General features: G+C 38.1%; 1 protein-coding gene across 3 annotated transcripts in view; it reads left to right on the top strand.

The window, feature by feature from the left end:
- LOC107747087 (protocadherin alpha-3-like) overlaps positions 1-17,362 on the top strand; it is a 147,996-nt gene that overhangs the window by 22,161 nt on the left and 108,473 nt on the right. Inside the window, exon 1 of one of the 3 annotated variants that reach the window (XM_016561511.1) lies at positions 8,744-11,164. The exons of the other annotated variants lie outside the window; for them this stretch is intronic. Within the exon in view, the coding sequence (XP_016416997.1) occupies positions 8,810-11,164 (2,355 nt within the window). The 5' untranslated portion in view covers positions 8,744-8,809. Of the gene's footprint in view, positions 1-8,743; positions 11,165-17,362 lie in introns of those variants that run through there. 3 annotated transcript variants of the gene reach the window in all.

Here is a 17,362-nt window from a genome sequence, read left to right as displayed (position 1 = left end):
CTGAATGCAAAACTCGCTTTCATTGCTGTATCACTGTTGTTTGGGAGAGCAGTTTGGGCACAAATACGGTACTCGATCTCGGAGGAGCAGAAGGACGGAGCTGCTGTGGGAAATATCGCGAAGGATTTAGGTATCGATCACAGAACACTAAAGGAGAGGGGATTTCGCATCGTCTCGACCTCAGGCGAGTCAATGTTCAGTTTAAATCAGAATGACGGCGTCTTGTATCTGAACGGTAAAATAGATAGAGAGGAAGTGTGTGAGAGGAGCATCCAGTGTTTAATCAATCTGAAAATCGCTCTAGAAAACCCACTAGAAATCCACTATGTAATTGTAGAGATATTAGATGTAAACGATCACAGTCCACTGTTTCCCGAGAATGAAAAGCGGCTGGAAATTGGGGAATCTGCCCTGCCAGGCGCGCGATATCCGCTACAGGCAGCGCGTGATCCAGACAGTGGAAGCAATTCGGTTCAGACCTACAAACTCAGCCACAACGACCATTTCCGTCTTGAAATTAAAGATCGAGATGATGGTAAAATTCCAATTCTGATTTTACACAAGCCGCTTGATAGAGAAGTGACGAAAAACATAAAACTAGTATTAACTGCTTTTGATGGAGGGAGACCGTCTAAGTCTGGCTCAATAAAAATATTGATTGATGTGCTGGATATAAACGATAATGTGCCTATTTTTACGAAAGAGTCTTACACTGTTGTATTGAATGAAAACGCACCAGTGGGCACAACAATTGTACAGGTTAATGCCACTGATATGGACGACGGTCAAAACGGACAAGTAGTTTATGCTTTAGGAAATAATGTTAATGATAACTTGCGTGAACTTTTTCAAGTTAATCCAGTCACTGGAGAAATTATTGTGAGTGGTGTTTTAGATTTTGAGGTCAAAGATCTATATGAAATTGACATTCAGGCCTCTGACAAAGGAACTGTTCCTCATGCGACGGTTAAAAGTGTAATCATAAAAGTCGTCGATGTAAATGATAATGCACCGGAAATAGAGGTCACATCATTTTCAAGCGCCATTCCAGAGGATTCTAGACTTGGTACTACAGTGGCTTTGATAAGCGTCACCGATTTAGACTCCGGGCTCAATGGGAAAATCTCCTGTTCACTCTCCGAAGATATACCTTTTAAACTAATGCCGTCATCACACGATAATATTTATTCTTTAGTTACCTCTGGATTACTTGACAGAGAAACGAAATTCCAGTATGACATAACATTAGTTGCAAAAGATGCAGGACAGCAAACATTGTCTTCTGTTAAAACTATAACTGTTCTGATATCAGATGTAAATGACAATAGTCCGGAATTCTCATTTTCCCCGTATGCGTTTTATGTGATGGAAAATAATGTCCCAGGCACATTTTTATTTTCTGTGTCTGCTAGTGATAAAGACTCAAACGAAAATGCTATAATCAGCTATCAAATATGGAGAGAAAGTAGCGAGGAAAATAAATATACGTCTTTCATTAACGTTAATTCTGAGAATGGTGAGATTTATGCGCTTAAGAGCTTTGACTTTGAAACTGTTAAAACCTTCCAGTTCCATGTTGTTGCTACAGACTCTGGAACTCCGTCTCTGAGCAGTAACGTGACAGTGAACGTGTTCATTCTGGATCAGAACGACAACGTTCCAGTGATCTTATATCCAGTCAGCGCTAACGGTTCTGCTGAGGGTGTGGAAGAGATTCCCCGTAATGTGCGGGACTATGTGTCACAGCATCCAGTACAGATCTGGAGACAAACGGTACATGTTAGTTGGACCCAGAATGAGTATCGGCTCTACTATAGTCCCGGGTAGTAATGGAAATACTCTAGTGATACCAGATCGCAGGAGGAGAGATTCTGGAGAGGTAAGCAAATGGCTTATGCATCTGTGTATTAGTTGTAGGAAACTATTTTAAGATAGATGCTGGCTGCTGTCCGTGGTACTGAACATGCTCAGGCTGTTTTTAAATGGAACATTCTTAGTGTCAACCTCTTTCTCAGGTTCAGATTTATTAGATTTAGGATTCACATTACTGAAGCACATCAATATTAAATAAAGAAACATACAGCCAATGGAGAAAGATTCTTAATATATGTAAGATTGGGGACTGTTGATACAGTGCAATTCTGTTTCCACTTCATTTAGTGTGCAGTGCAGTGTTTAGTTTGCCAGGTCTGTCTGTGCCTGTCCATCTCTATGGCGAGGTTGTGCTCACTTGGTCTGTATATGGTCAGGACTTTATATAGTTTAGGGTTTATCCTGTGGTCAGGTATTCCAGCACGTTTATGTTCTCTGTTTAGTGACAGAAATCATTTCAATTTGCTTTGAACTTATGCTTCTGTCCAATGTGCTTTTTTTTTTCCTTTTTTTTTTTTTTTTTTCTTTTGATTTGGTCATCTGGGTTTTCTCCTGTGGTTCAGATGGACATGTTTTTCATTGTGAAGTCAATTGTAAAACAAAAGGACTTCTCTATGGGATCTAGTTCTGGGCTTTGTGATGAGGCTATGTGTATCATTACTATCTGGGTGGACTGCAATTTCAAGGCTTTTTTATTTAAATATTTGTTGGTATCCTCCTAATTCTGCTGGACAGGAGTTATCTAGAGTTTTGCATTGTAATAGTAATACATTTTTTTCTGAATTTGATGCCTGCAGCCTCTGAGTGTTGTCCTATTTAGTTAACTGTTGGTTTGTGAACGGACGCCAAATCGCACGTCCATAGATGGTTTTTGTAATCGACTGAATTATTTTCAGCCAATTTCTGTTTGATATGTAAATTAATATTATTTTTAACAATATAAAAGCTTGTCGTTTAAACATCTTAAAATCACAATTTGTGTGGGTTGTTTTTAAGTCCACTGATAAAACTATATGCATTTGACAGCAGTAAAATATTTTTGAACGTTGCAATGCAACTAACGCTTTGGATCGCGAGATGTCAGTGTAAACCTGGAGAAAGACTCTTGACGTCAAACGGTTGCTCATGGGTTTTTTGTTCCGCCTTCTCAGTTTATTCGTGTGTTTTCTCATTTTCAGCACCGGTGCTGTAAGATTTGTCAGGATTGAGTACAGCGCCTTTCTATTGTCTGACTGGTTTTCAGCGTAAACGTGAGCAACGATGGAACTATACAACAAAAATTTATAGATTGATCTTGAAATTGCGTTGGAAGGGATTTTTGTCATATCTGAAAAATGGAACAAAGAAGACGCTCTCGTCAGCTGGAGCTGAATGCAAAACTCGCTTTCATTGCTGTATCACTGTTGTTTGGGAGAGCAGTTTGGGCACAAATACGGTACTCGATATCGGAGGAGCATAAGGACGGAGCTGCTGTGGGAAATATCGCGAAGGATTTAGGTATCGATCACAGAACACTAAAGGAGAGGGGATTTCGCATCGTCTCGACCTCAGGCGAGTCAATGTTCAGTTTAAATCAGAATGACGGCGTCTTGTATGTGAACGGTAAAATAGATAGAGAGGAAGTGTGTGAGAGGAGCACCCCGTGTTTAATCAATCTGAAAATCGCTCTAGAAAACCCACTAGAAATCCACTATGTAATTGTAGAGATATTAGATGTAAACGATCACAGTCCACTGTTTCCCGAGAATGAAAAGCGGCGGGAAAGTGGGGAATCTGCCCTGCCAGGCGCGCGATATCCGCTACAGGCAGCGCGTGATCCAGACAGTGGAAGCAATTCGGTTCAGACCTACAAACTCAGCCACAACGACCATTTCCGTCTTGAAATTAAAGATCGAGAAGAAGATGGTAAAATTCCAATTCTGATTTTACACAAGCCGCTTGATAGAGAGGTGACGAAAAACATAAAATTAGAATTGATTGCTTTAGATGGCGGGAGACCTCCTAAGTCTGGCTCAATAGAAATATTTGTTGATGTACAGGATATAAACGACAATGTACCTGTTTTTACGAAAGAGGCTTACACGATTACATTAAATGAAAACGCACCAGTAGGCACAACAATTGTACAGGTTAATGCCACTGATTTGGACGAGGGTAAAAATGGAGAGGTAGTTTATGCATTGGGAAATAATGTCAACAATAATTTACGCAGACTTTTTGAAGTTAATTCAATCACTGGGGAAATAATTTTAACCGATCGTTTGGATTTTGAGATGAAGGATAAATACGAGATTGACATACAAGCATCTGACAAAGGAACTGTTCCTCAGAGACAAACGGTACATGTTAGTTGGACCCAGAATGAGTATCGGCTCTACTATAGTCCCGGGCAGTAATGGAAATACTCTAGTGATACCAGATCGCAGAAGGAGAAATTCTGGAGAGGTAAGAAAAGGACTAGAGGTGTGCTATATTGCCAGCTTTGTACTTTTTTTTAATTTTATTTTTTTAAATATTTGTAATACTTTTATTTTATTTTTATAGCTACATACGCATGTGAGTTTTGTATAATTCTTGAATTGTTTTGCTGTGCTCTAATGGCTGAACAAACTGTAAATGAAACTGCGAGAGCTAGTCGCTGTCCTTGGTGCTGAATATATGATGCAGCTTTCTGTCCTGCAAAGTTCTCTCTTTTTTCTCTTTCTGTGTAGATTTTAGATCTATTAGACGAGCTTTAAAAAACTTTAAAATTATTAGTTCATTTCATTATGAATTCGCATAGTTTAATGAATAGCAATCCAACGAAAGAGCGCGAGGTGTCAGTGTAAACCTATATAGTTAGACTCAAAACGTCAGAGTACCTCCCCGTTTTTTCGTCGTCATTTTGTATATGGTCACTTTTTCTTCAGCGGCGTGGCTTGCTCGGTGCTTTTGTCCTTTGTTTTTCTTAGTAAAATCTTTCGAGGGTTAGGGCATCTGTCGTGTGGTCATTGGGTTAATATTTGGATAGTCGTTGTGAAACTGCTGTGGAACCAATACGTTGCAAAAATGGGACGAAGACGTGATCAGTGCCTTGAGCGCCATGTGAAAATCATCTTCATTGTTGTATCGCTTATTTTTGGCAGAACGGTTTGGGCACAAATACGCTACTCGATTTCTGAAGAGCAAGATGACGGAGCTGCTGTGGGAAATGTTGCAAAGGATTTGGGTATTGATCACAGAACACTAAAGGAGCGAGGATTTCGTATCGTCTCGACTTCAGGCGAGTCAATGTTCAGTGTAAATCAGAATGACGGTGTCTTGAATGTGAACGGTAAATTAGATAGAGAGGAGGTGTGCGAAAGAAGCACCCCGTGTTTAATACATCTAAAAATTGCATTAGAAAATCCTCTCGAGATTCATTACGTGACCGTTGATGTAATAGACGCGAATGACCACGGTCCGAGATTCCCAGAGCAGGAAAAGCATTTAGAAATAAGTGAAACGGTGCTTCCTGGTGCGCGATTCCAGCTTCAGGCTGCGCGCGATCCAGACAGTGGCAGTAATTCAGTTCAGACTTATAAACTGAGCCACACCGATTATTTTCGTATTGAAATTATAGATCGTGATGAAGACGGCAAAGCTCCCGTGTTGATCTTACAAAAGCCGCTCGACCGAGAGATTACAAATAGTATGAAATTGCAGATGACTGCTTTAGATGGAGGCAGACCACCAAAGTCTGGAACTATGGATATTGTGATTGATGTGTTAGATATAAACGATAATGCCCCTGTTTTCACTAAAGATACTTACACTGTTATGCTGAATGAAAACGTACCTGTAGGCACAGTAGTTTTAAGGGTGAACGCAACTGATTTGGATGAAGGTCAGAACGGGGAAGTAGTTTATTCATTAGGACACAATGTTAATTACAAGTTGCGTAAACTTTTTGATGTCAATCCAATCACTGGAGAAATTATTGTGACAGGTCTTTTGGATTTTGAGATAAAAGATAAATATCAGATTGACATTCAAGCATCAGACAAAGGAATTGTTCCTCTAACAACAGATAAAATTATAACTATAAAAATTGCTGATATAAATGATAATCCCCCTCAGATAGAAGTGACATCATTCTCCAGTGCCATTCCTGAAGACTCCAAACCTGGCACAACCGTGGCTTTAATAAGCGTCTCTGATTTAGATTCTGAAAAAAATGGGAGAGTCACCTGTTCATTCCCTGAGGACATACCTTTCAAACTAATGCCGTCATCACAAGAAAATACGTACTCGTTAGTGACAACTTCATCTCTTGACAGAGAGACAATTTCTCGCTATGACATCACATTAGAAGCCAAAGACGCTGGGCAGCCACCACTGTCTTCTGTTAAATCTATAACTGTCCAGGTATCAGATGTTAATGACAATAGTCCAGAGTTCTCTTTCTCCCCTTATGCATTTTATGTGATGGAGAATAATGCTCCAGGCAAATATTTATTTTCTGTGTCTGCCTCTGACAAAGACACAGGTGAAAACAGTGTAGTCAGTTATCAAATATGGAGAGATGGTGTAGAAAACAAATATACATCTTTCATTAATATTAACTCTGAAAATGGTGAGATTTATGCACTTAAGAGCTTTGATTTTGAAACTGTTAAAACGTTCCAGTTCCAAGTTGTTGCAACAGACTCTGCAACTCCGTCTCTGAGCAGTAACGTGACAGTGAACGTGTTTATTCTGGATCAGAACGACAACGTTCCAGTGATCTTATATCCAGTCAGCGCTAACGGTTCTGCTGAGGGTGTGGAAGAGATTCCCCGTAATGTGAACGCAGGTCATTTGGTGACTAAAGTCAGAGCCTATGACGCAGATATAGGATACAACGGCTGGTTATTATTTTCACTGCAGGAAGTTAGTGACCACAGTCTCTTTGGTTTGGACCGCTATACAGGACAGATAAGGACCCTTCGCTCATTCACAGAAACAGACGAGGCCCAGCATAAACTGCTCATACTGGTCAAAGACAATGGGAACGTTTCACTCTCAGCAACAGCGACTGTGATTTTCAAAGTTGTGGAGCCAAAAGAGGCTTTTGCAGCTACTGATGTTAAAAATGCAGTAAGAGACGAGGAGGAAAACAACGTGACATTTTATTTGATCATCACTTTGGGCTCGGTTTCAGTGCTTTTTGTCATCAGCATCATTGTGTTGACTGTAATGCAGTGCTCTAAATCGACAGACTATTCGTCCAAGTATTTACAGGACACAAATTATGACGGGACTCTGTGTCACAGCATCCAGTACAGATCTGGAGACAACCGGTACATGTTAGTTGGACCCAGAATGAGTATCGGCTCTACTATAGTCCCGGGCAGTAATGGAAATACTCTAGTGATACCAGATCGCAGGAGGAGAGATTCTGGGGAGGTAAGAAATGTTAAGGTTTGATATATTTTCATTTGTATATGTATTTTTATGACCATTACCATTTAGATATAGATTGTGGTTGTGGTGAAAGAGTTTCATGAAACACTTAGACATGCATTACTGGAGCTGGACAGTGGATTTATGGGTCCCAACATACTGTACTTTGCATGGGATTGAATTGGAAGAGTATATGTTGAAATGATACTAAGTGAAGGACATACTTGCTAGTGTTTAATGTTTAGATTTAGAAGAGTTTCTGTTGTTGGCATTTTTGTGGTTACTATTGTGGTGAAGAGTAGATCTGGTACTTAGATTGTGGGGTTCATTGTTAGTTCATGTTAGTTAATACATTAACTAATGTTAACTAATGACACCTTATTGCAAAGTGTTACCAATTTTTTTTAAACTGAAGATTAATTAGATATGTTGAGGTGAAATTCAAAGAATAAGTCAAGTTAAATTGATGTCTTTTCATTGAATTAATAAGATTTTTATTTGATGGTACAGTTTGATGGGTATAATTTTAAGTTCTGATAAATCTATTAAACTGGATATCTATCTATCTATCTATCTATCTATCTATCTAATTTTTTTTATTTTTTTTATTTGTGGTGGTCTACTTTTTTTTTTACCTACATATAAAATTTAAGTCTTAAAAGTATTTAAAAAGTCATAATTGTTATACTATACTGTTATACCGTACTATAGCTTTTAGTAAAGGAAGGGCGTCAAACAGTAGTCCTTGCTCTGAGAAATATTGGCCTTACACATCATGTTTTGACATGTCATACCACGTCATACTGTGATGGCTTTAGAATGTGAATTAGAATTAGAATTAGGATGTTTGATAATACGATTCAAATTCACATAATTGAGTAACAAATTATCCAGCTACTACCTGTTTATTTGTTATAAAGTGAACTACTTTCTAATGCCATTGATTGCTTCTTTAAAAGATCACAAGTTAACGTTTATGATTGTAGGTCTAGGCTACATAAAAGTGGACTGTTTTGGTTGGAATGAAATATAAAACTACAATAGGCCTACTACTGCAATGGCTTGTAAACAGTTCTAATAACTTCTGTGCGCCATTTGGACATAAATCTCTTGTCGTAATTATGACTTAATTAAATATTTTTGTAATTCCGTTTTATGTTTTTTTTTTTTTTAAGTTAATCATTTTTAAACCGGGTTTTTTATTTATTTTATTTTTTTACTTAGCCTAACTGTCTGTTCTTTTAATTTCTCAGTTATGTTCGTTTGCAGTTAAAAATAAATTCGCGTGGTGTCAGTGCACACCAAAAATATGGACCTGACGTGGCATCGTCTGTTGGCAGTTTCATTCGCTCTCTCTCCATCAGTTCGTAATGAACGCCGTGGACGTTGCCTTCACTTTCGCCAAGAGCAACCTGATTCGTATCGTAAAGATTTTCTAACATAAATCATGACTTTTATGGTCAGCGCTTAACATTGTTATGGGTCAAAATTTTTGAGTGGAACATCTCTAAACTCCGTTTTAATTTCCTGCAAAATGCAACAAAGGGCGCGTTCGTCATGGCGCCTCAGACTTACATTCATGGCTTTGGGAATGCTGCTTTGGAGAGAGGTACGCGCACAAATACGATATTCTCTTTCTGAGGAGCAGAAAGAAGGATCTGCGGTCGGAAACCTTGCTAAGGATTTAGGTCTCGATACCAGAACGTTAAAGGAGAGAGGATTTCGGATCGTTTCAACTTCAGGAGACTCGCTGTTCACGGTAAATCAGAATGACGGGATTTTAAGTGTAAAGGGAAAGATAGATCGCGAGGAGGTGTGCGAGAGAAGCAGCTCGTGTGTCATCAATCTAAAAATCGCGCTAGAAAACCCTTTGGAAATTCACTATGTGTCGATTGAAATCTTGGACGTCAATGATCATGCTCCGACATTCCCAGAAAAAGAAAAGCGGTTGGAAATATGGGAATCTGCCCTACCTGGAGCTCGGTATCAGTTACAGGCGGCGCGGGATCCCGATGGCGGCATGAACTCTGTTCAACAATATAAACTCAGTCATAATGATAATTTCCGCATAGAAGTTAAAGATCGCGGAGAAGATCGCAAAATGCCCTTTTTGATTCTTCAAAAGCCTTTGGATAGAGAAACAAGCCGTAGACACAAGCTAGTCCTCACTGCGCTCGATGGAGGTCGACCCCCAAAGTCTGGAACAATGGATGTAGTAGTTGATGTTTTAGATGTTAATGACAATATGCCAGTTTTCACACAAGAACTTTACTCTGTGACGCTTCAAGAAAATGTCCCGGTAGGCACAACTGTTATACAGGTTAATGCTACTGACATGGATGACGGTCCAAATGGAGACATTTTTTATTCGTTTGGAAAGGATATAGACAATAGGCTAATACAACTTTTTGATTTAAACTCCAGTACTGGAGAAATGACTGTGATTGGCCCAATAGATTTTGAAGAGATTAATAACTTTGAAATAGATATCCAAGCATCAGACAAAGGACCTGTTCCTCTCACATCTGATAAGAGTATAACCATAAAAATCGTTGATGTAAATGACAATGTGCCTGAGATTGAAGTGACATCATTTTCAAGTGCTGTGCCTGAAGACTCTAAAATTGGAACCACAGTGGCTTTAATCAGCGTCAGTGATTTGGACTCTGGTGTAAATGGGAAAGTGTTATGCTACATAACTGAAGAAATACCTTTCAGACTAACGGCATCATCCCAAGATAACATTCACGCACTGGTTACCGCCTCATCTCTTGATAGAGAAGCTGTGCCTCGCTATGACATCACGTTAGTAGCCAAAGATGCTGGGCAGCCACCTCTGTCTTCAGTTAAAACTATAACTGTGCAGGTATTCGATGTAAATGACAATAGTCCAGAATTTTCTCTTTCACCCTATGCTTTTTATGTGATGGAAAACAATGTTCCAGGCAAATCTTTGTTTTCTGTATCTGCTTCTGATCGTGATTTAGATGAAAATGCTGTTGTACACTATAACATTTGGAGAGATTCTGGAGATGAAAACAAATACGTGTCTTTCATTAATATTAACTCTGAAAATGGAGAGATTTATGCGCTTAAGAGCTTTGACTTTGAAACTGTTAAAATGTTCCAGTTCCATGTTGTTGCTACAGACTCTGGAACTCCATCTCTGAGCAGTAATGTGACAGTGAACGTGTTCATTCTGGATCAGAACGACAACGTTCCAGTGATCTTATATCCAGTCAGCGCTAACGGTTCTGCTGAGGGTGTGGAAGAGATTCCCCGTAATGTGAACGCAGGTCATTTGGTGACTAAAGTCAGAGCCTATGACGCAGATATAGGATACAACGGCTGGTTATTATTTTCACTGCAGGAAGTTAGTGACCACAGTCTCTTTGGTTTGGACCGCTATACAGGACAGATAAGGACCCTTCGCTCATTCACAGAAACAGACGAGGCCCAGCATAAACTGCTCATACTGGTCAAAGACAATGGGAACGTTTCACTCTCAGCAACAGCGACTGTGATTGTCAAATTTGTGGAGCCCAAAGAGGCTTTTGCAGCTTCTGATGTGAAAAACGTAGTAAAAGACGAGGAGGAAAACAACGTGACATTTTATTTGATCATCACTTTGGGCTCGGTATCAGTGCTTTTTGTCATCAGCATCATCGTACTTATTGTAATGCAGTGCTCTAAATCGACAGACTATTCATCCAAGTATTTACAGGATACAAATTACGACGGGACTCTGTGTCACAGCATTCAGTACAGATCTGGAGACAAACGGTACGTGTTAGTTGGACCCAGAACGAGTATTGGCTCTACTATAGTCCCAGGCAGTAATGGAAATACTCTAGTGATACCAGATCGCAGGAGGAGAGATTCTGGAGAGGTAAAATTGTGATCTCTGATGGCTTTTGTGTTTCTTTATTTTGTTTGGCCTTACTGTCCTCTCATCGCCCTCTTAAATACATTCAAAATAAACAAATGCAGTAGATTTTTTCATGTTAGGACATGGAAAAAGACAAGCTGATCTCCAATGTAAAAGTGTTCAACAGGCTGAAGGACCCTGAATCTGAATGATGAGATTATGAGAGTTTCAGAACCCAAGGATTGAACATATGTATGTGTTTATGTACGATCTGTATATATGTGATGTAGTGTTAGCTGTGTTCACTGTTGGAAGTATATGACTATGTCTGGAGTGAGAGCAACCCTGGTGAAAAAAAAGTACACTTCCATAATCTACTTAAAAGTGCTCTATTTTCGCGCACTGATTTTGTACTTAATATACTAAAAATTCTTCTTTAGTACTTTATAAGATAATCTTAAGAACATCTAAGTGTACTCAATTGTGCTATTTTGGGACACCATGAATATGAACTAAAATGTGCTAAAAATGTATTTAAAAAATGTATTTAGGTACCACTTGTACCCATCTTTCATACAAAGATGGGTTCAAGTTTACTACAAGTGGTAACTAAATAAATTTTTTAATACAGAGATAGTATGTTAAAAGCACATTTTAGTTAATATACATGGTGTCTCAAAATAACACAGTTGAGTACACTTAGATGTTCTTAAGATTATCTTAAGAAGTGCTAAAGGTGAATTATTAATATATTAAGTACAAAATCAGTGCGCGAAATTAGAGCACTTTAAAGGGATAGTTCACCCAAAAATGAAAATTAGCCCATGATTTACTCACCCTCAGGGCATCTTAGGCGTATCTGACATTCCTCTTTCAGTTATATTTAAAAATGGCCTGACTCTTCCAAGCTGTATAATGGCAGTGAATGGTGCCCCTGTTTTTGCAGCCGAAAAAAGTGCATCCATCCATCATAAATCTACTCTACATGGCTCCGGGGTGTTAATAAAGGCCCGGAGATGTGTGGAGTAGATTTTTTCTTTTCTTTTCACTTTTTTCGGCTTCAAAAACAGGGGCACCATTCACTGCCATTATACAGCTTGGAAGAGCCAGGCCATTTTTAAATATAACTGCGATTGTGCTCGTCTGAAAGAGGAATGTCAGATACACCTAAGATGTCCTGAGGGTGAGTAAATCATGGGCTAATTTTCATTTTTGGGTGAACTATCCCTTTAAGTACATTATGGAAGTGTACTTTTTTTCATGTGGGAAATCTCATTATTATCTCACTAACTCCAATACAGGTTTTGCTGCAAAAGATGCACGGCTGCATGTGATCTAATGTTTTTCAAAGTATTTCATCTTACATTTTTAAATGTATGAAAGTAATGGAGTAAATCTCTCTCTGTCTCACTCTCTTATTTGTTTGTAGCATTTATTTCCCCTGACATTATCTGTATTTATGAATTTTATCTGTTGTATGTCTCGATTGCATATGCTTGCAGATGTGATGAAATCATGTCATCATTAACGTTCCATCACACTGCACATTCTGAGTCCCATTCGTTCTCACCCTTTACCCTGAGAAAAGGAAACATGTACAGCAAATGGAGACAAACAGAGAGAGATTAACAGAATGCATTGGTTGGTCAGCTTGCTTGGTTTTAAACAACTGGGTTTATTACATGAAATGGATTTAGATGGAGAAGTTGATACTGTAATTTAGTCAGCAGATGGTGTCAACAGATTCAGCCCCCTGTGAAGAGGACACAGAGTCATGTGTTTGATTGTGGGAGGCAGTCTCAGTTGCGTGCTCTCTCGGTGTGTGTGTAGTGGGATGTGCTGTCATGCTTGTCTTTGGGTTATCAGATTGTTTCTGTGTAAATAAACATCATATTAATAATATTGCTCATTTTAATGTAGCGCTCGGATGACAGCAGTTTTTTTTATCTATTTGAGAGTGTTTATTTATGTGCTGAACACCTCAGGCTGTTACTCAAGCATATTTTAGTCCATCAATCAGACAGGATTGGCCTTATTCCATGTTGCTGAACATACACAGAGCTCCCCCAGCCACAGTGCTTTCATCAGTATCTATCTTTTGCAGTATCTATCTATCTATCTATCTCTCTATCTATCTTTATATTACAGTATATAACAATTTGTCTAAATTAAAAATGTATTTTAAATAGAATGTTGGGATGAGTTAGGTTTTTAATTGCTCTGTGTGTGGATGATAAAATCCACTGTCTTGCTGTGCAGAGAGTTCAGAGTACTGAACTGCAGGTCTAATCAGGTACTGCAGAGATCAGCAGAATATTGAGTCTGGTCCAGCAAAAACGCACACACATGCTACATTATTACACTTCTCTCAAATATAGAGTCTCGTCCAGCAAAAACACACACACACACACACACACACACACACACACACACACACACAGACACACACACACTGATCATAGACCAGTTCAGCCACGGTGCTACTCAGCAACTCATTATGTTGCTGCTGCATCTGCTATTTGAAGTCTTTGTTCAGTGTCTGAATCAAAAGCTTGGATTTTATAACCGTGGAAATCTATTCAGTCGGACTCCGTTTCAATTGCTCATCTTCGGTACAGATTTCAAGATAAATTATATTGACTGTTTAATTATTTAGCAGTGCAGTTGATTTATCAATACTATGGGTTCCAAGCTGTACAAAATAACTGCAAAATTAATTTCACAATATTGAATTGTATGAATATTTTTAATTTTATAAAAAGAATCAGTGGCAGACATTTAGATCTTTTTTTGCCCACCCCAGTTGCTATGGTAACAGCAGAGCTAGAGCACTTTCTTTGTTTACTGATTCCAGTTGCTTAGGAAACAGAAGGCATTATTCAGATATTTGAGAGTGATTTTTTTTTTTTTTTACAGTTACATTTAAAGCGAACAATTAAGTCTAGTTTGTTTTTTTGTCTGTTAGCTGGACAGTCTGCTAAGTGTGGTTTTGTTGTTTTAATTTGGATCGAAGCGCTGCTCTGCTGCCTGTGTTTTTATGTTCCAAGTCATATTGTCGATGCATGTTATTTTAAGGAAAAATGATTTGTTTCTGTAATCTTTCACATGTAAAAACTTTCTTCACCCTCTAAATCCATCGATGTTTTTTAAATGCATATTGTATATTTTTTGCTTTGTCAGACACTAAATTGTGTGTTGCCATAATCATCTTTTTTTAACCTATTAAATGTTTTGTTACCTTTTTAAATAAGTATGCTAATTGGAAAGGACTGTGTTGGAATAGTTATTCAGGATACAGTTTCTTTACTAATGCACCAGCATTCCACATTCACAGTTAGATAGCTGTATATTTTTGAGTTTTTAATCTGGAATGATCTTTATGTCAGTACCACATTCATTTTGAAAGATCATCCAAGATCCAAATCAGCTGACATCTTACTCTCAGTGCAGAACAGAATTGCCTGAGCCTTTAGCACACAGGAGATCATTTTAATGTCTGTTTAGTGGGTTAGGTCTATGCACTGACATTTGTTGTTATAGCTCTGGCAGGTGAATGCAGAACTGTGCAGATGCAAATGTACAAAAGGCCTGAGCAGGAAAACCAAAACTGTGACAACAATGGCATAACATTATGTGCAGGCCAGACAGTTCTGTGAATATATGTGCATGAGAGCAGGTCAGGTCCATTCGACTGTGGTTCAGTACTCACATCACATCAGTTCTGCTTTTGGTTCATGTGATTATAAGTAGCTCTGTCCTCTATATCTCTGTCTGCAGCTGGTCTCAAGTGGTCTCATCTCTCTCTCTCCTTTATATAATCTTTGACTTTAAGTCTTCATTTATCTTCTGAACTCTCTCTTTCCTAATGTCATAGAAACTGTCATGACGGCTTTAGAAGTGTGTTTAATTTAAATTATGAATATTATTATTAGATGCTTTGGTCTTTAATGAAATGTATCATGCCTTTATTGTCTGTCTTTGTTCATTTACTATAGTATTAGCATACTTTATATAGTATATACTTCAGCATACTCTTGTTTGTTTCTGCAAGTGTGTGTGTCAGATTCTTTACATTACAAACAGTAGTATGTTATATTGTCACATTACCTCATCACATTAAATGTTTAAGTCTGCCAGTGTTACTGTTACTATCTAGGAAAGCTGTTTTGCATTTGAATACAGAGGTGTATAAAACTGTCTTATGTTAGGGTCTTTAGACTGTGACCAAATAGACAGTTGATATCACTTCAGGTTAAATCGTTAAGTGTATTGTAGGATACATTTTTCCATGCATTGTACTCTGATTGCATAGTCATTGAAAAATGCTGTAGGTCATCCAAGTATTGCATAGATATATAAGCAAAAGGGCATCCTGTGTACAGTATACATATACTGCAGAAAGAGTGTTAGCATGCTATTCCATATAACTTGATTATTGTAACATAGATGATTGACACAGTTTCAAAGCTACAGTTTGTGATTGCCAGAGCGCTATAAAGCCCACGAGAGATCTCTTAGGCTGAAAGCAGAGCTGTGTGCAGGATGTGGGTGGAGTCAGGGATATGAGTACTATTTTTAGAAAGTCTGTGCTGCCTGTTTTATATGTGAGATTTTTTATTTGCAACTTGCAAGTATTAAGATGTGTAAATCCCAAATTAAATTGGGGTAAAACCATGCTGCGGGGAACAAGTGTCTCTCTTATAGTATCCATGTTTCTAGGCATATTTATAGATGGTCTCTGGAGTCCTGAGCTGTTAGGCTATATGTCCCCTGTGGTCTCTGTACTGCTTTGCATTCTGGGTAATATTAAATAATGTGAAAAATTCAATGTTTTGCAAGTCAGCATTTTGCCTTTCTGTTTTCAGGAGAAGAGTTCTTGCTTCTCCTGAAAACAGTTTTAGAGATCTGTTCTATGTCATTTAAACCTGACAGCAACAAAGAAACATGGAGTAATGTGACAATACAGAGCAGAATGTGCAGATTCCATGAATTAGATGTACATTTCGGACACAGTTTTAAATAGAATAGTTGATCTAGTATTTTACACTAAATACACTTTGAAAATATATAAATATTAGTGCTGTCAATTAATAAAAAAAAAACTAATTAATCACACTTTTTTTTTTATTAATCTCGATTAATCCCACCTAACATTAAAGTTTTTAAATATACATTTATATTGCAATAATTTCACATTCAATTAAATAATTTTGACAGCACTGATAAATATTAATAAGAATATCAAAAGTAATTTATACATTCTGTAAAATGTTTACATTGCCCCAGTAGTGAATCATTTGTGAAATGACAAAGTGTTTCTATTTATTTCCCTTATTACACATTGGCTGATGCATCAGTATCTTGGACAAGCTAGACTTCTAAATCCCAACATATTTCAATTAAGAAGTTTTTTTTTTTTCCTTTTCTTTGGCATCCAGAAAATGATGAAATAATTAAATTTGTAATGTTATCTTTAAAAGCTCAGTGATATATTTAGTTCTATTCAGGATGATAGCAAGAGAGAGAATTGACGTAAAAGCATGGAGGAAGAGGAACAACAGTGACTCATCTCCACTTGTGTGTGTGTGTGTGTGTGTGTGTGCGTGTGTGTTAAGAGCAGGTTCATATATGTGTGTGTACTGCAGAGACAGCAGCCATTTTGAAAGTACTCATAGAACAACAAGAAATGCTTTTATTAAAGGAGATGGTAATCTCAGCATCTGTATCATGGTCTATTTTTCTGTAGTAAACATGTTGAAGATTAGTGAACAGGCAGTCAATTTGTTATATAGCAAGCTGTTTCCACACAAAAGCAGTTTATTCAGCATGCTAAAGCATCTTCTACATTCACTTCCATTCAAACAGGATCCTGATGTGCTTTTTCTTTTTCTTTTTTTTTGTATTGCTGCCCTGAGGGAGGGGCTTTGGAGCAATTACCGCTAGAAAAAGCACTGGCTGCATCCGAAACCGCCTACTTCTCTACTATATAGTAGGGGAAAAGCAGTAGGCGAGCGAATAAGTATGTCAGAATCCTTAGTATTCATAAAAGAGTAGGCGAGAATTACCTGGGTGACGTACTAATTCTCGCGAGATTTGGACGTGCGTCTACTTAAAGTGCGTCCGAATAGGCCTACTTACCTACTATATAGTAGGAGAAAAGAGTATGTGAAAAAAGTAGTATGTCCGAAACCTCAGTATTCATAAAAGAGTAAGCGAGAA

The sequence above is a fragment of the Sinocyclocheilus rhinocerous genome, unplaced genomic scaffold, assembly GCF_001515625.1.
Source record: "Sinocyclocheilus rhinocerous isolate Xijiao unplaced genomic scaffold, SAMN03320098_v1.1 scaffold168, whole genome shotgun sequence".
Lineage (NCBI taxonomy): Eukaryota > Metazoa > Chordata > Actinopteri > Cypriniformes > Cyprinidae > Sinocyclocheilus > Sinocyclocheilus rhinocerous.
Note: the sequence above shows the minus strand (reverse complement) of the source record. Positions and strands in the feature narration are given on the sequence as shown.